The 20,000-nt window shown below is 42.4% G+C and overlaps 1 protein-coding gene across 2 annotated transcripts in view; it reads right to left on the bottom strand.

Annotated features, from left to right (window-relative positions):
* Positions 1-20,000, bottom strand: part of fat4 (FAT atypical cadherin 4) — a 104,215-nt gene that overhangs the window by 15,754 nt on the left and 68,461 nt on the right. Inside the window, exons 8-12 of one of the 2 annotated variants that reach the window (XM_073922401.1) lie at positions 13,253-13,433; positions 10,145-10,395; positions 5,708-10,063; positions 4,119-4,223; positions 3,545-3,852 (exon numbers count right to left, since the gene is read on the bottom strand). In XM_073922401.1, the coding sequence (XP_073778502.1) occupies positions 3,545-3,852; positions 4,119-4,223; positions 5,708-10,063; positions 10,145-10,395; positions 13,253-13,433 (5,201 nt within the window). The remainder of the gene's footprint in view (positions 1-3,544; positions 3,853-4,118; positions 4,224-5,707; positions 10,064-10,144; positions 10,396-13,252; positions 13,434-20,000) is intronic. The other variant, XM_073922402.1, reaches the window with a different exon arrangement.

The raw sequence follows: 20,000 nt of genomic DNA on the forward strand, positions 1-20,000 counted from the left end.
TTCAGAGATATCACTTATTTACCTCAGGAGTTTCTGTAAACGGTGAAAGTAAACATTACCATGAACATCTTAATAAAGGAATAAACACATTAAGGGTGTTTGTTTGCTGAAATTCGTATTAAAATTTGTTTTATTTATATTGTGCAGAGTTTATTTATAATGTTTTTATGCAAAGTATATATTTTTAAGAGGGGAAATGCAATAAATCGTTGTATGGATGCTTTAATGTTTTAATAACTTCCATTTAAAATGTGTGAAGTTCACATGACCATCAGGAAGAACGCAGCATCCCATTTCTCAAAGGACGCGTTCTCTGCCCTTGCGGTCTCCTGAGTTCGTTCTTCCGAGGACACCTGGCAAGACCGCCCTCCACAAGAACGCAAGTCTGTTCTCTGCCATCTTGGAATTTAGAAACAGCCAAGATTTGTCCTTATTTGTCTAGAAAATGCTCCTTTATTTTAAGAGTTTTTAGATATTTGAAGCATTTTAACTAAGCGTTTTTCTTGCAGTGTAAACACAATGATGGGCTGAGTTTTTTTTTTGAAAAATTGCATTTTTAACCCAATGGCTGAGTTTGTCCATATCTGACCCAGTGTTAGAGAAGGGTATAAACGGAGGTCAGAGCCAACTACAAGTGGGTGGGACTTGAGCTCCAGGTGGACTGTACAAACCTGAAGTTTTCATTTAATTAATGTCTTTTAAATGACACATAAAAGACACAACCTATTGTGTATTATTAATGTCTACACCTACCCCAATCCTAAACCCAACCTCACAGTAACCTGTTGGGTTTTATTAATGTCTACTACACCTACTTGCGGCGTAAGTCCCTCCCACTTGGAGGTCACCCAGCCAATCCCTCCCGCTTGGAGGTCTTTGGGCTGCAATGATACCTAATTGCAATGTTGGGTTAAACCTCCCATTTTTACCCAGATAAGTGCAATATACTGCATGCAATTTAAAATGTAATATCTGCAATCCAAAAATAAATCCAGGCATTTTAATTGAAATGATGCTGCAATTGAAAATTCTAATTAATTGATTTAACAAAATAATTCAAGGTGGAAACACTACTTTGATGAGCTTTGTTGACATAATACATTATAATAAACTGACATAATCACTTAATACTGTATGCACTGCAAAATAATCTCATGTCAAAAGGAAAAGCAAGATACTTTCTCTCCACTGTCAGACTATTCAGCTTGTTTTAAGGAAAATCTCACTTCATTTACACTCATTATTTCTAATAACAACACTATATTTTTGCTTGTCTATTAAATGCTTCTTGATTTCAGAATTTGTAGACATTTGGACTAGAAACAAGACACAAACTCAAAGAAAGAGAAGCAGTTTTTGCAGGAGCCCCGGAGACAGCGTGCCAGAATCCAGCGCATCTGGCTGCGGGGTAAACTGGGACGTCTTAACTAAACAACAGTACCCTTGACTGTCAGAGTCCGGCTCTCTCCACGGGGGGAAAACAAGGGGCCGTGTATGACTTTAACATCTGCTCAAGCTCACGTCTAGAGAGAAAAAAGAAAAGAGTCCTACAGAACCACCGAAGTGACCCACATCCGCTTCTCCAAACACACGGATCAGGTTCTCTTTATTGCACCGCCGGGGCCGGTTCTCAGGCCTTCGCTGAGGCCCACGACACACAGGAAAAATGCTCATATCAGTCGGACAGCACAATGCTGAGGAGCTGCATGACTTTTTACCAACGCATGATAAACAACTACAGACTGATAAGAGTTTAGACTTTAACACTGTGTTCTGACAACACGACGAGATGCCAGAAACATGCAATTTGTTTGAAAATGCCTTCCTTAGAGTTTATAGTCTAAATATTTAAAAATTCTTAAATAAAGGAGCATTTTCTAGACGAATAACAAATCTTGTCTCGTTTACACAAATAACGAATCCAAAATGAAGTGAGTTTTTCCTTAAAACAAGCAGAATAATCTGCCAATGGGGCGAGTGAAAAGGTGAACTGCCCCTTTAACAGAGCACGGGTTAACGTTCTCCTTTGCATGTTCTCACACTGTACATTTTTGGCATTTCATTACTATAATAGCACCAAAAATCTGTAAAGCTCCATTCAGATGGCAGTTGTTTCTCATGGGGACGCCTGTGAAGGGAAAATCTCCATAATTCCTGGTGATTAAACACATTCTTTGGGATGATGCTAAATTCACAGCAGACGTCTGAGTTTATAATCTTACAAATCCTGAACTAAAGGTCTTAGATAATCATTCATGTACTCAGGGTGTATTTACACTAGTGCATAATCATTTTAACACTGCATGTTTGACTGAAAACACTCCATGTCCATGCATTTCAATTAAAATAAAGTCCCCCTGCACACTACTATTATAATATATTTATATATATATATATATATTCATGCTCACTATAGACATAATTTTTTGCTGGCTTCTGCATTTATCATGTTTGATGATCATATGATCAGTGAATGATTTGCAATAGTCCAATAGCCCAATAAACGACCAATCAGAGGGCAGTTGTGGATAGCTCAGCCTCTGTTTTCCAAAGTCCGCATTTCAATCTGACTACACAAGACACAAGACCTGTATTTCTGAACTAAAACAGGCTCTTCAGAGTTTTTCAGGTCAAAGATGCTGGAGGAGTGTGGGGGGGCGGTGCACTGTGGTTCACAGGGGAACTGGAACATGCTTAGTGCAGTGTGAAAAACCTTAAAGATCAACCAGCTGGAGATTGCTTACTTTCTAAAAACCCAAGAACAGGGCGAGGCAGTGGCACAGTAGGTAGTGCTGTCGCCTCACAGCAAGAAGGTCGCTGGTTTGAACCTCGCCGTTTCTGTGTGGAGTTTGCATGTTCTCCCTGCCTTCGCGTTTCCTTCGGGTGCTCCAGTTTCCCCCACAGTCCAAAGACATGCGGTACAGGTGAATTGGGTAGGCTAAATTGTCCGTAGTGTATGAGTGTGTGTGTGTGAATGTGTGTGTGGATGTTTCCCAGAGATGGGAACCCTAACCCTTGCTGGATAAGTTGACGGTTCATTCCGCTGTGGCGACCCCGGATTAATAAAGGGACTAAGCCGACAAGAAAATGAATGAATGAAACCCAAGATCACAGAATAAAAATCATTCATTCATTTTGGGCTTAGTTCCTTTATTAATCTGGGGTCGCCACAGCAGAATGAACCGCCAACTTATCCAGCATATGTTTTACGCAGTGGATGCCCTTCCAGCTGCAACCACTAGGAAAACACCCATACACACTTATTCATATACACAATGGTCAATTTTAGCATACTCAATTCATCTGTACTACATGTGTTTGGACTGTGGGGGAAACCGGAGCACCCGGCGGAAACCCACACGAACACAGGGAAAACATGCAAACTCCACACAGAACTGACCAAGCCGAGGGTCGAACCAGCAATCTTCTTTCTGTGAGGCGAAAGTGCTACCCATTGCGCCACCGCATTGCCATAAAAGTCAAGACAACTGTTTTGAAGCACTTCAGTAGCTTGTGAACAGATCGACAGACAGAAAGGACTCACCATTCCTGCCCTTCTGGCGATGACCGTGTGGAACTGGCCGTCCGAGACCCGGATGCTCGTCATGAGCTTGTAGGCACCGCTTCCCAAGTTAAACGAGAACCTCATTCTGCCTTCCAAGATCTCCAGGGCCAGAAACTCCGCCTTGTCCCCGGTTTGATTATCGTGATTGTACATGAGCAAGGCGTTTTCCTTCAGTGTGGCGAACTTGATATAGATGTAGTTGTTGTTGGGGTCGAGGCTGGGAAACTCCATGTAGGAGAGCTCCTCAAATCCGTAACTGTTGAGTTCACAGTGCTTTCCAAACACACCTGCGGGGGATTGAGAGAGTGATTTAGTGACTGTCTGCGGCGCGAGAATTTCTCGCAGGGAGAAATTCAAGGCAATTCATGACATCCGAAGTGCCGAGCAGAAAATATGGATGGCCAGTTAACATGGTATGTGTGAACTGACGACTTCACACTGCAGTTCATTATCTGTAATCTACAACACATTTGTTTCTGCATCTTCTATTACAGTCTCACACACAGTCTAGTATTAAGTGCAGGACCTTGAGCTGGCTGAAATGATGACTTACCAAAAGGACAGTGACAGTAATAGCCTTCCACACGGTTCTGGCAGGAACCCCCATTAAAACAGGGGTTACACTCACAGTAATTGATGACGGAGTCACAGGCTTTCCCTGAAGTCATGAAACAACACCAATGAAAACAATGAGGTGAGCATGACACACATGGAAATGACCGTTCTCACATGGGGCTCCCACAATCCCTTGTGTTTTCTTTCTCTCACACACATGGCTCGGGCACTTTATCTTTTTAATACAAACAGCTTGAAGTCTTACACCTTGTAAAATGACCCACAATTCTAAGAAAGAGATGGTAAAAGTCTGTCAGGAAGGTATAAGCCAGGAGTCACCAATCCCGGTCCAGGAGGGCGGGTGTCCCTGCAGGGTCTAACTTGCCTCAACACACCTGCCTGGGTGTTTTAAGTATACCTAGTAAGACCTTGATTAGCTTGTTCAGGTGTGTTTGATTAGGGTTGGAGTTAAAATCTGTAAGACACCGGCCCTCCAGGAACAAGTTTGGTGACCCCTGATATAAGCTGTGCACATATACATCAGATGGACTGGTTCTGGGAGACCCATGAGAGAGTTGCTGATATAACACACACACACACACACACAAATAAAACAAGATGCACATACAAACAATCAAGCATGAACTTAATTTGAGCTCAATGTTCTGCTTGTGCATGCAGCACTCGAAGACAAATGGCATGAAGACTCATCGAAAACTCCATCACCGCTAGCATAACAGGAAGTGTGGGGTTCAACTGGAGTGCATGCACACTACTGTAAGTCAATAGGTGTAATTCGCTAGCAGCCCCATTCATCTGGGGCCTGATGTGAACACACTGCAGGCGTTTGTTATGATCAGAGTACAAAAAAATGAATGGTAATGACTCAGAGCCTGAAACTAAACGTCTGTTATGTCTCCATCTTGAAAACAATGTCCAAAAGCTACAGCCAACACCTGCCCAAACAGAGCGGATTCAAGTCAAGGCTATCACACGTGCTTATGCAAAGCTGACCATCACAAACACAGACTGCGCTTCCATAAACACATTTAGTGTCACTCAAATAAAGTATTCATCACAGATTTAAAAACATGCCTCACGCTACATAACAAAGCCTTTTACATAGATGATTTTCTCCCTCAATAGATCTCTGCATTTAAAAAAAAAAATCAATGCATTTTTTCCTATGCTATAAAATAGACCAAATACAGCCAGATGGCTCTTAAACTCATAGATCTCTCTCAGAGTCAAACAATATACACACAGATCAACTCAAAAACACTCATGAAATCTGAGGGCGGTTCGTGGCCTTCTATGTCCTTATTAGGGTGAGAATCTGATGATCTCCTTTCATTAAAGTAAACATGACAAGTTGATCTGCATCACAGCTGATACCTCCCAGTCTGTGACCCTAACAGCAAACTGCTTTTGGCAAGGGCCACTGTATGCTTGGGTTACAACACCCCTCCAATTACTTAGAAGCAAATATTTTTCTTGGCCTAAAATGTTAACAAACTTGTGTGCAAGCTGTGTGCCTCGACTAACATCTGTGTTACTGGCAAAATGCTAATTATGGTTAGACTGTACCTGCAAATCCAGACTTGCACAGGCAGTTAAAGCCTCCGGGGTAATTCTGGCATAGTGCCCCATTCTGGCATGGGTTCGAAAGGCACTCGTTGACGTCCCTCTCACAAGCCATCCCAGTGAAACCGTCTGGGCACGTGCATGAGAATCCTCCCACCAAGTTGTGGCAAGTTCCACCATTGTGGCAAGGTGTCGGCTGGCACTCATCGATATCCGTTTCACAAAGGGCACCGGCATACCCTGGCCTGCAGTTACAGGCGTACGGCTGTAGGGGCTGATTTGAGACGAGGATAACCGGGACACTCTCCTCAGTCTTCATTTCTGGGCCAACACCCAGCCGCCTCTTGCAGCTGCCCCCATTTTGACATGGATTGTGGGAGCAGGGATCATGGTCCACGGAGTCAATCTTAACTCCACTTTGTCTGTGCAGAACCTCTTTAATGCTCTGGAAGAATGTTGCTACTCCACTTGGATTGACGTACTGGCTGTGACCTCTCTTGACTGCAGCTGTTAAAAAAGTACTGTTGTTAAGTTCAAACACCCCATAGATCTGGACTCCAGTGCCTAGACCGGCTAACTGTGAATTGGCGATGCGCAAGAAACTGAGGTAGTGATTGGAAAGGAAGTCACTTGCGCTTTTGGTGGTGACACGTATCAGGATGCTGTTGTCCACTGTGGCATTGTTAAACCCAATGAAGAAAACACGCACATGGCTGTTGACAGCACTGTGGACGCCATCGTTGCTACGCACTGATAAATCAAACGTTCCATCTGTGGAGCGACTGTTAGAGATGAGGTCACAGGTTCCGGTGGGAATGCTGAAGAGGAGAGCCGCTGGCGGAGTCAGAGAACACTGAAACGTGTCTTGGATATCCGGATCCTGTGGCTTCACCACCCCCAGGGATCCTCCAGGGAACATATTTCCAAAATAATGGACATAGATCTCCACAGAGCGAGACTCCGAGGGATTATCATTCTGATCATTGACTTTGATGTGGACAGTTCCTGTTGAGGACATCTGAGGAATTCCTGAGTCTTTGATGAGCACAGAGAGGTAGAAATCGCTTATCTGCTCTCGGTCGACCTCCCGGCTGGTGGTGAGCTCCCCAGTTGGACTGATGGTGAAGTAGCTGGATGCTGCCCCTGTGCTGACGAGACTGTATGTGAATGGGCCTTGATTTGGTGCAAGATCTGGATCTCTTGAACTGAGTGTCATCACAGGTGTTCCTGCCCTCTGGTTCTCCATCACCTCCCCATATGTAGTCACCAAAGTCGGTCCGTTATCGTTAATATCTTCAAGGGTCACAATTAAAATGGCACTACCAGTGGCAGCTGGAGAACCTGAGTCGACTGCCAGGATGGTGAGGTTATACACGGGGACAGTTTCCCGGTCCAGTTCTGATGCAACAGACACCTGTCCTGTCTGGGGGTTGATGGTGAAGGTATTTCTTTCATGGTTGGCAGCGATGGCATAGGTGAATCTGCTCCAGCTAGGTACAGAATCTGAATCCTCAGCACTAACAAATGTAACCAGGCCACCAGGAGACAGACCCTCATTCACCTGAACGTCATAGAGTTCCTGGGTGAATACCGGAGGATCGTTGGCGTCCAGAACTGTAATGTTCACAAGCACCTCATCAATATCTGCCCCCCTTATGCTGCCTGCGTTCTTAGCTAAGACTTTCAGGGAAATCTTCTCTTCTTTTTCGCGATCAAGTGATCCTGAGACGTAGATCTGGCCTGTTTTCTTATTAATGCTGAACCCCCTTTTTCTGCTTCTCCCAAAAATCAGGTAATACACTACACCATCTTCTCCCAAGTCTCTGTCGCTAGCAAACACCTCCCCAACAACTGTGCCTTTAGGCGCTGCCTCTGAGATCTCAAAGTAGTACTGCTTTGACACAAAACGCGGGACGTACTCATTAGCACCTTTCAGCTGAATGTTAACATATGCAAAGCTGCATCTTTCTTCATCTGGTACGTTAAAGGCTTTGACAGTCAGGTGGTACACCTGTTTAGCTTCATAGTCCAGGAAACCTTGTGTAGTGATGATTCCTGTATTGGGGTCAATTATGAACAAGTCACTGTCTGAGGACTGAATCACGTATGCCATCAGGGCGTTTGAACCCGAGTCTTTATCAGTTGCATTCATTTTAACCACAGTAGTGCCACTGGGGACATTCTCCTGAACGACTGGGAAGTATTCAACTGGGTCAAACACAGGGGGGTTATCATTTACATCAGTGACCTGGATGTTAACTGTGACATAGCTTGTCTTGGCGATCCACCCTCCGTCTGTTGCAGACACTCTGAGTTCATGCTTCTGTTTTGTTTCGTAATCCAGTGTCTTTGCTAGGGATAAAACACCAGTTTGACTGTGAACTGAAAACAAGCCATCGTCATTACCTGATGAGATGTTGTACGTGATAAGGCCATTCATTTGTTTGTCCTTGTCTTTATCTCGAGCTGAAAGTGTACGGATTGCTGTGCCGACAGTCAGAGCTTCAGACACCGTGACGGTTACTTGGTTCTGTGAAAACTCAGGAGTATGATGGTTCTCTTCTGTCACAGCTATTTTCACTGTTGTCCTATCAGAGAGAGGAGGGTTCCCTTTGTCACTCGCCGTTATTTCAAGCAGGTAAACTTTATTTGTGTCTGCAGCGAGGGAGGAGGCTACTGTAACTGATCCAGTTTGTTTATCCAAGCGGAACTTGTTGGAACTGTTACCTCCAGATATCGCATACTCTATTTCAGAGTTGAGCCCAAAGTCCTTCTTATCGTAGGCTGTTACTTTGAGAAGTCTGGTACCGACCTTCACACTTTTAGTAACAGGAGTGAAGTATGAAGGAGATTCGAATGTGGGTGGGTTATCATTGCTATCAACTACGTTGATCATAACTGTGGTTTCGCTCATGAGCGGCTTGATGCCTCGGTCTGAAGCAGTGACAATGAAACTATGCCGGTTTACATTGATGTTGTTGTGGCCACTAGAGTTTTGATACCTCAGCTGCTGTTTAATGAAGATCTCACCAGAACTGGAGTTGATTCGGAAGTACTCCGTTTGAGATCTGATAAAGTAAAATATTTTCCCATTGAATCCCTCGTCAGGATCTGTTGCGGAGACTTGTGTCACAATGGAGCCAATCTCAGTTAGCTCAGGGTAGTCTAAATAATATGATGGCTTGCTAAATCTTGGGGCGTTATCGTTAATATCTGTTACAAATATCGTGACATCTGTGCTAACAGTCCACCCTGAATCGTGTGCTGAGACTTTGGCAATGTAGTGGTCTGTGTCTTCTCTGTTCAGAGGTCTACTGATCGTGATGTCTCCTGTGCTGGGGTGGATGATGAAGGGAAGACTTGCGTCAGTGATGGAGTATCGGCTTATAGCATTAGCACCTGCATCCTCATCCGTGGTGGTCACTCGGGTGACAGTGAATCCCACTGGTGCGTTTTCAGGTACAGTGGCGCTGAAGATTTTTGAGAATCTGGGAGCGTTATCATTAACATCCAACACACTGATTAAGACTTTGACTGCTGTACTTTTCGGAGGCATGCCTCTATCTGTTGCCTTCACTCTCAAGGAATACTGAGCAACCTTTTCTCGATCCAGTGGTCGTGTTGTGCGGATTTCCCCAGTTGCCCGGTTGATGTTAAAACTGTTTTCTTTGTTTCCATCAATTATGGCATATTCCAGCTGCCCATTTGGTCCGCTATCCTGGTCTAAAGCGGAGACTACAAGCACACGTTGAGGTGAGAGATTTTCTAAAATCTCAGCATGGAATGGCTCTTGCTCAAAAACAGGGTGGTTATCGTTAACATCCAACACTGCGATCTCTACTTTTTCATATGCGGAATAAGGAGGGAATCCTTGATCTCGAGCCTCAATCCACAAAACGTACTTCTCAATATTCTCATAGTCCAGAGGTTTTCTGATAGACAGCTCCCCTGAAAGTTGATCTATGTGGAAGGCATTGTCCAGGTTTCCACTTGCTATGTAATACGACAAAGGACCTGCCCTAGGTGAGGACCCAGTCACCTTAGTCACAATGGTGTTTGTGGGTTGGTTTTCTGGGAAGGTGAAGGCTTTGTCCTTGAGTTTAATATGTGGGAAGTCTCCTCCAGTAACGAAGCGAACTGTAACCGTTGTGCTGTCTGTTTTAGGATTGGTCCCTCCATCTTTTACATGGACCGTGAAAGTGACCTCTGAACTCCCTGTGAGTTTTTCACTGGCAGTGATGGCACCTCTGATTGGGTCTATCTTGAACTTTTCTGAATTGCGTCCGGTGAGGGAATAGTGAAGTTGGGAATTTGATCCAGAATCTTCATCTGTTACCGTGACCGCAAAGACGAGTGAGCCTGAAAACAACAGATTAAAAGCCATTACTTACAGATCAGACAGAGTAAATTAAGTGCATCCGTGCATCATAGAAGACCCACCTGTGGAAGTAGAGGCAGGTATGTGTGTGACGTATGGATGATGGTGAAACCGCGGAGGGTTATCGTTGATATCTGCCACCACCACGGACACTGTAGCAGAGCTGGATAGTGGCGTGGGCTGCCCTCCGTCTGATGCCACTACCAGCAGCTGGTAACTCGCTCGTGTCTCTCGATCCAACAAGGAGCTTGTAATGATCAGTCCTGTGGACGGGTTAATGGAGAACTGACCATCTCCACCACTCAGACTGTAGCTGCAAATCACAAACAGAGCAAATTCGGTTTATCCATTAAATCAAATATGTTCTTTGTCTGAATAATGCACAGGAAAGTGTATACTCCATCAGCTGTTTTAGTCTCTGTTGTGTTTTTGACTGTTTGTCTCCATCTAGTGTCTGAATAATGCAAGGGTTAGTGTATACTCCATCAGCTGTTTAGTGTCTGTTGTGTTTTTGACTGTGTCTCCATCTAGTGTCTGAATAATGCGCAGGTTAGTGTATACTCCATCAGCTGTTTTAGTTTCTGTTGTGTTTTTGACTGTTTGTCCCCATCTAGTGTCTGAATAATGCAAGGGTTAGTGTATACTCCATCAGCTGTTTTAGTCTCTGTTGTGTTTTTGACTGTTTGTCTCCATCTAGTGTCTGAATAATGCGCAGGTTAGTGTATACTCCATCAGCTGTTTTAGTGTCTGTTGTGTTTTTGACTGTTTGTCTCCATCTAGTGTCTCATTAATGCACAGGTTAGTGTATACTCCATCAGCTGTTTTAGTCTCTGTTGTGTTTTTGACTGTGTATCTCCATCTAGTGTCTGAATAATGCACAGGTTAGTGTATACTTCATCAGCTGTTTTCGTTTCTGTCAGCTTTGTAAATCAAATATGTTCTTTGTCAACTAGACACACATCAAAACATTTGATTCTTACTGTTATGTATATTTATGTATTCACTCAAAGTGGCTTACAGTCACCCAGTGTTGGTTGTAATTAGCTGTAAAGTAACTTGAAAAACTATAAATTGTCAATATATGATATGCTTTGAGATGTATATTAGGTTTAAGTAGTCAACTTATGTAATTCACCTTTTGAGTAAAGTTATTTTTCAGAAAAAAAAGTCATTAGAAGCGAAACTTAACCAACACTGCGTACAGTACTTTTCAATGTATAAATTTAATCAGTGCTTGCATTTCCAAGCAGTCAAACTCACGACTTTAGCTTTGCTATAACAATTTGTGCTACAAGAAGGCTACAAATTTATATATTTTTCTGTCTGTATCATGTTGGCACCTGCCTTGAGGCAAATTCTTAGAAGCAAAACCTCTAAGCTTTGTATCTTATGTGGCAGAAATGTCTTTTCATAACTCCTAAAGCACATTGTCTGAGCTAAGCATCTTGCGTTAATCAGAAACACCCCTTTCGAGCCGTTCCCATGCTGCTTTGAGTTTCAGTGGGGTTCATTTTTGGGGCTTGTGACACAAATGTGTTCTGACAGCAACATGCACACATGGCAACTTCACTGTGCGACTGTGTCAGTGAGATGGGAATTCCTCACATTACGGAACAACGTGTGAAAAAACAACCCTAGCAAGATGACAACATCACCCACAGTCACGCATCTTCTGCACAGTTCATGAACGCCACATGATCTGTGAGAACTATGATGGATCGAGATGGTTCTGTAAACTATTAACGAGAAAGTTCGCCCAAAAAACGAAGATTATTTATCATAGTGGTTGTAAACATTCCCTCTTTTGCTGGACTAAAATTGTGAAGAATGCTGGAAAATGCAGCTATTGACTTCAATAGAGGGGACAGAAATAATATTGAAGTCAGGGGCTGCTTTTTCCAGCATTCTTCAGCATATTTTCCTTTGTTTTCAACATCAGGTTTGGAACAAGTAGAGGACAAGGATATGATGACAGAATTTAAAGATTTGGGTGAACTGTCCCTTTAAGAACTGAAGCCCCCTACTGTCAAATCCCCCCGATTGGCTCGGATCTATCTGTCATACTTCATTATCATCTTCATTAGCATGTTTTGGGAAAGTGGAACACGTTGCCCCCACATGAGCTCACGCAGGGGGACTTTAGAGATGCGCAAGTGATGGGTAGTGTTTTTGCGTGACGTGGCTTTTTTTTGGAGGGGGGCAGTCATGAAGAAACTATTAAGTAAGTAAGGAATAACTGACGGCAGGTGATTGAATTACTAGTAGATAAGCCCTTGGGTCAATTATTGCACGTATATTCCAGTCTCCTCAGCAGGTTTCAACAATTATCAGGTGTTTGTCCTTCTTAAACAGCTCCTGTGTGTACACTAGTTTCTTCCACATCTCCTCCTGTTGTGTTCTGGTGTGATTTTTGACTGTTGTAACTGTGAAATCATTCAGCAGTGATGTGGAGCTGCTCAAAACCTGCCGGAACTACTTTATCTGGAAATAATCGCTCACCTTAGAATGCTCATCAGCCAATCAGAATCAAGCATTCAACAGACTTGTGGTATAAATATTCATTACACGGCTGTCTAAAATACTTGAATCTGATTAGTCAGTCACAACATTCCAAGGTGTGTTATTCCCAGATAACAACCGCTGAATAACAGTGGCTCATTCGGGAACTGAGAATAATCATCAGTGAATATATTCACTACCATATATGTACATCCACACTCAAATGTGTCTGCTCGACTGTCATGCTGAGCTTTTTGACTGTTTGGCGCCATCTTGTATCTGAATAATGTGCAGGTTAGTGTATACTCCATTCAGCTGTTTTTGTCAGCTTCACTTTTTTAAGTGTTTGGCGCCATCTAGTGTCTGAAAATATATGTAGGTTAGTGCATACTCCATCAGCTGTTTTCACTTGCATCAGCGTTGTTTAATTAACAAATTTATAAACAAATACAGCTCAGAACATTGTTTTAAATAAAATTTATGCCATATAATCAGTAGGATAAAGTATATCCAGACGGTTATTTTCTCAGAATGAACCCTTCAGTTTTATACAACAGTGCTGCGCTTCACATTGGGCTGTTGATAAACCTGTCAGGCTTTATTGTGTGATAACAACCTCCTAGATCTACTTTATCCTTGACATATACTGTAGCTTTTGGTTTCAGTAGTACCTGATCACTCCATTGAGTCCCACGTCTGAATCGGAGCTGTTGAGCAACAAGACGTCTGTGCCAGTCGGTGCATCTTCAGGAATGGTGGTGTGGAAAGACATCGAGCTGAATGATGGGATATTATCATTCACATCACCGACAAGCACTGTCACGGTTCCCGAACCGCTGAGAGATGGCAGACCTACAAACACAGGAGAAAAGGATGTTTGTAAATACTGGGCTAACAACGAGTCTCCGTCTTCCATGACTTCAGTCCCGGGTCCTGCAGTGACTGTGAAAAATTGGCTTTGGCAAGTAAATAAAACAGCGTTATGCACCAGTTGGCTTGTAAGTTTGTTAGGAACTGGAAGATTTTATGGTTTAAATAAAAAAAAAAGGTAAGAATGAAAGTCTGACTTTCACTTAGGTAAACAAACGAGTGACTTAAATTAAAAACACACAAACAACAACTAAAGAAAACAACAGTCGCAGTTTACACAGCTTACAAGTTACCTGATGAAAAATCTTTCTGAAATAAATCAGCTTTAGATTTGCCACAGATGATTTCATTTCACGCCACAAGCCTGCATATTTCTGCTTTGGATAGTTTTCGAACCATGCTAAAGTAAAGTACTTGCATTGATCTGCTGTGGTAATTCTACAGTTGCTATGGTAACGCAACAACTGTAGTGATTGATGTGGTGATTCTACAGTTGCTATGGTAACGCAACAACTATAGTAACTGATCTGCTGTGGCGATTGCACAGTTGCTATGGTAACACAACCGCTATAGTAACTGATCTGCTGTGGTGATCCTACAGTTGCTATGGTAACACAACCACTATAGTAACTGATCTGCTGTGGTGATTCTACAGTTGCTATGGTAACACAACCACTATAGTAACTGATCTGCCGTGGTGATTCTACAGTTGATATGGTAACACAACCACTATTGTGATTGATCAGCTGTGAGGATTCTTCAGTTGCTATAGTAACACAACCACTATAGTAACTGATCTGCTGTGGTTATTCTACAGTTGCTATGGTAACACAACCACTATAGTAAATGATCTGCTGTGGTGATTCTACAGTTGCTATGGTAACACAACCACTATAGTAACTGATCTGCTGTGGTGATCCTACAGTTGCTATGGTAACCCAACCACTATAGTAACTGATCTGCTGTGGTGATCCTACAGTTGCTATGGTAACCCAACCACTATAGTAACTGATCTGCTGTGGTTATTATACAGTTGCTATGGTAACAACTACAGTAATATAAACAAATGAGCCATAATAATATAAACTGTAGTTTTCTGCAACTATAGGTACATTATACTACAATACACCACCGTTTACTGTAGTTAAAATGAAAGTATTCTACAGCATTTATTACAGTTTATTACAGCATTCATTAATAAAGAGTTATGCGCACTATAATACACTATAAATGACTAATGCATGAAAACTCACATGTTGGGAGCTGCTAAACGGCAGATAACTGTAAACAAGTGTTGAGTGAGTGTTTGTTGGTAACTCTGAGGGATGGTGCCAGAGTGTGAGTGTTATCTGGGGAATATCTTTGGCTTTTGTCAGGTGTGACGATTTGAGTTTGTGCTCGGCTTAACTCATTAAACACAGATGGTATGATATTCTAACAGCACAGATTAACTCCTCAATCCACAACATCTCAGCTCCAACCCTGCTCTGCCATCTGCCTCCAGCATTAATCTGTGCCCCAAACCCTCAGGAATGCTGAAATATGGGTGTGCTTCGCTGCTGGGGGCGGCACAGTTTACAGATGTAATCCGGCTGCTTAAAACAGTGAGGCACACGGCAGAAGGAATGCCATTTACAGCTAAAATATCAAGCCTGCGGGCAGAAAGGTGAAGCGGGCGATGGAGATCCTGCGAAATGAAGAGCAGATGAGGGTTACGGAGAGACTCAAACATCTCTCACTGAGGACGAATGTTAATTAAAACTCGTTTGCTGCATGCATGAACTCAGCACTGCAGACTGACTATCAATGCAGTGTCTGAAACAGATCCTATTGATCTTACAAGGTGCGATCTAAAAAAGGCTGGGTTGTTTTTAACCCATTGGGTCAAATAAGGACAAATCAAACCATTGAGTTAAAAAGTTCAAAGTTAAATTTAATAGAAAAATTAACCCAATTTTGGATTTGTTGATATCTGACCCAACATTGGGTTACATTTGTTTACTGTAGTTATGGGTGTTATTTTGTCTTTAATAATGTTCTACACGTTTGAACACAAAGACATTGCACTCTAAAATACACTGGGTTGTTGCTGTTCATTTTTCCATTAATTTACATTTTTTACCCCAACGGTTGGGTTTGTCCATATTTGACCCAAGGTTTGGTTTAAACAACCCAGCATTTTTAGAGAATATAGCAGATTAGGGATAGAATACAACAGTGAACTTTACAATAAAAAAGTAGTGAGCTTTAGGTGGTATTAAAAATGTTGTGTTGTTTTAACGGAACATTGGGTTAAATAATTGGGTTTGTCCATGTTTGACCCAACACATATTTTAGTATAGCAGATGACGGTTATAGAGACTCAAACATCTGCATCTCTCACAGAACGAGTGAGATTAAATCTGCTGCATGCAAACATTCAGATTTTAAAAGGTGCGATGTGAAATATGCTGTGTTGTTTTAACCCAATTTTGGGACAATTGCATTAAAAAGTTCAGAGTTAAAGTTCTTAGTTACATTTAATTGGAAATATCCACCCAATGATGGGTTTGTTTATATTTGACCCAATGCTGGTGTAACGGAGGCCAGCTAGTGGGTGCTGTGTAAGTAAACCTCTGATCTCTAAAGGTGCACTAGCGACAGACTCTAGAGACTATGTGCTTTAGCCTCCTTGTTAGAACAACCGACTCCCATGCGCAAGATCATGGGTTCGATCCCAGCTTGGAGCGGGTTGGGTGGTGTAGGATCGGCGGGGTTACATTGGTGCTGTGATCCGGATAGGAGTGAGGTTTAGGGGGGTGAGTGTAACGGAGGCCAGCTAGTAGGTGCTGTGCAGGTAAACCTCACTCTGATCTCTAAAGGTGCTCTAGCGATGGACACTAGAGGTCATGGTCTTTAGCCTCCTTGTTAGAGCAACCGACTCCCATGCGGAAGATCATCGGTTCAATCCCAGCTCAGAGCGGGTTGGGTGGTGTAGGACTGGCAGGGTTACACTGGGTAACATTTGTTTACTGTAGTTATGAGTGTTCTTCCTCCAGCAGTGTTAGGAAAGTGTTTGCTTAAAGTTATTTTGTCTATTTGAACACTTAAAAAAACTGTTAGAGACATTGTGTTGTTGTTGTTCATTTCTTAAATAAATTAAAATGACACTTTCTAACCCAACGGTTGGGTTCGTCCATATTTGATCTAATGCTTGTGTAGCAGATGAGGGCTACAGTGACTCTCGCTGAGAATTGCTCTGATTAAAACTCATTGGCTGCATGCATTCAGCACTGCAGTCTGTTTACCAATGCAGTGTCTATTCATTCACTCATTTTCTTGTTAGCTTAGTCCCTTTATTAATCTGGGGTCCCCACAGCGGAATGAACCGCCAACTTATCCAGCATATGTTTACGCAGCGGATGCCCTTCCAGGCGCAACCCATCTCTGCGAAACATCCACAAACACTCATTTACACACACACTCATACACTACGGACAATTTAGCCTACCCAATTCGCCTGCATCGCATGTCTTTGGACTGTTGGCGAAACCGGAGCAAACCCACGCCAACACAGGGAGAACATGCAAACTCCACACAGAAACGCCAACTGAGCCGAGGATTGAACCAGCGACCTTTTTGCTGTGAGGCAACATCACTACCTACATGCAGTGTCTAAAAAAGATTTTAAAATGCTGGCTTTAACCCAACGTTGGGTCAGATAAGGACAAACTGAACCATTGTGTTAAAAAGTTAAAGTTGTCGGCGCAATAGCCTAGTGGTTAGTGCGCCGACATATGGTGCAATAGCACGTCAGGGCGTCGCGAGTTTGAATCCTGGCTCGACGACATTTCCCTACCCTCTCTCTCGCTCTCACACTTTGCTTCCTGTCTCAATACTGTCCTATATAATAAAGGCCAAAAATAAATCTTAAAAAAAAACAGTTAAATTCAGTTGAAAAAAATGAACCCAATGTTGAGTTTGTACATATTTGACCCAACGCTGGGTAACAGAAAGTCAGCATTTGTTTACTGTAGTTACGAGTTTTCTTCCAGCAAAGTTAATATTGTTCTGCATATTTGAACACAAGGACATTACACACCGGGTTATTGTTCTTACTCATTTCCAATACATTTAAATGGCTCAGCACTACAGTCTGTTTATCAGTGCACTGTCGAATAAAGATCTAAACAATGCTGGGTTGTTTTAACCCAAAGTTGAGTCACATAAGGACAAACCGAGCCACTGTGTTAAAAAGTTTAAAGATATATTCCATTGAAAAAATTAACCCAATGTTGGGTTTGTTCATATCTGACCCAACTCTGGGTAATAAAGCCAGCATTTGTTTACTTACTTCTTCCTCCAGCAGTGTTGGGTAAATGCCTGCTCAAAGTTATTTCGTCTTTATTATCGTTCTAAATATTTGAACACAATGACATTACACTAAATGTTGAGTTGTTTACTTTTTCCAATAAATTTAAATGACACTTTTTAACCCAACGGTTGGGTTTGTCCATATTTGACCCAACATTAGGTTACAAAAATCCAGCATTTATATAGTGTAGTCCAGAAGTGTTCTTCCAGAAATATGACAAGCATGTTTGTTCAAAGTTATTTAGTCTTTCATACCGCTCATATTATTAAACAATTAAATTTAAATGACATTTTTTTTTACCCAGCGGTTGGGTATGTCCCTATTTGACCCAACACTGAATGTGATTAACACTGATCTTCAGCATGCATGAGTTGATCATGGTGTGTGCAGTACAGTAGAATAAAGGCTGCTGGTAAACACAGGGCAGATTTCCCGCTGCTCAGAGTCCTCCAGAGCCTGTTGTTCCTGCAGATTAGTGGAACTAATAACACATGCTAATAAGCTGCTAGCACACGCTCTAATCGCCTCATCCTCACTGGGAAGACAAAGAGATTAGCATGGTGTCAGCTTAGCGTTTATCTGATGAGCACAAGGAAACGTGTGTGTGTGTGTGTGTGTGTGTGTGAGTATGTGTGTTCTCATTCATTCAGTCCTGAATCACGGTGACCCGTGTCTGATCCTGGGAGATCTGCTGTCTGCTGCCTCACACACTTTAACACTGATTATACAACTGTTTAAATGTATGTACTAAATAAAAATACTGCATATCTATATCGACTTTACCACATCTAAAACACTGCATAACTTATTATTTTCCCAGCTGGGTCAGTTGGTGTTTCTGTGTGGAGTTTGCATGTTCTCCTCATGTTCACATGGGTTTCCTCCGGGTGCTCCGGTTTCCCCCACAGTCTTTAAATTGGCCATATAGTGTATGAGTGTGTGTGTGTGTGTGTGAATGAGTGTGTATGGGTGTTTCCCAGAGCTGGGTTGTGGCTAGAAGGACATCTGCTGTGTAAAACGTGCTGGATAGGTTGTCGGTTCATTCCACTGTGGTGACCGCTGATGAATAAAGGGACTAAGCTGAAGGAAGGAATGAACTGATTATTTTTTTTTATGCAAGTTACACTGTAAAATGCTTGGCTGTTGTAACTCAATGCTGGGTCAGATATGGACAAACCCAACTTTTTGGGTAAAAAAAAAATGACCCAACGTTTGGTTAATCCATGTTTGAGAATTTTTTTTAAGGATGTAGTCTGTTCATCAATGTAATGCACACAATATATTTTCTTTTAATTGTACAATTAAAGAGTAAGGATATTCAGGAGAAAAAGCTGGGTTGTTTTCACCCAATGATATGGGTCAGATATGGACAAACCTGACTGTCTTTAAAATGTTAAAGGCTAAAAATATCCCTCAGTGTTGGGTTAAGACTCATATACTCTCTCTTTATCTATCTATCTATATATATATATATGTTCATTCATTCATTTTCTTTTCGGCTTAGTCCCTTTATTAATCTGGGGTTGCCACAGCAGAATGAACCACCAACTTATCTAGCACATGTTTTATGCAGTGGATGCCCTTCCAGCTGCAACCCATCACAGGGAAACATCCATACACACTCATTCACTATTTAGCCTACCCAATTCACATGTACCACATGTCTTTGGACTTGCGGGGGGAAACCGGAGCACCCAGAGGAAACCCAACACAGGGAGAACATGCAAACTCCACACAGAAATACCAACTGACCCAGCCGAGTCTTGAACCAGTGACCTTCTTGCTGCGAGGCGATTGTGCTACCTAATGCGCCACTGAGATGCACAAATATATATACTTTTAATTTTACAACACAAGAGCGATGAGATTTAGGTGCAATCTAGAACACTCTGAGTTGATTAACCCAACACTGGCTTGAAAAGTGTCATTATAGAATTGAAAATTTTCATCCAACATTTGGGCTGTCCAGCTGTGTGCAATACATCTGATATGAACGTTTGTACTAAAAAGACTATTGCTCATGTGAATTCCATTCATTCATTTTCCTTCAGCTTAGTCCCTTATTTATCAGGGCTCACCACAGCGGAATGAACCGCCAACTGTCACAGCATATGTTTTACACAGCGGATGCACTGTGGACATGTGTTTGGACTTTGGGAGAAACCGGAGCACCCGGGGGAAACCCACGCCAACAC

Source organism: Danio rerio, chromosome 14 (assembly GCF_049306965.1).
Source record: "Danio rerio strain Tuebingen ecotype United States chromosome 14, GRCz12tu, whole genome shotgun sequence".
NCBI lineage: Eukaryota > Metazoa > Chordata > Actinopteri > Cypriniformes > Danionidae > Danio > Danio rerio.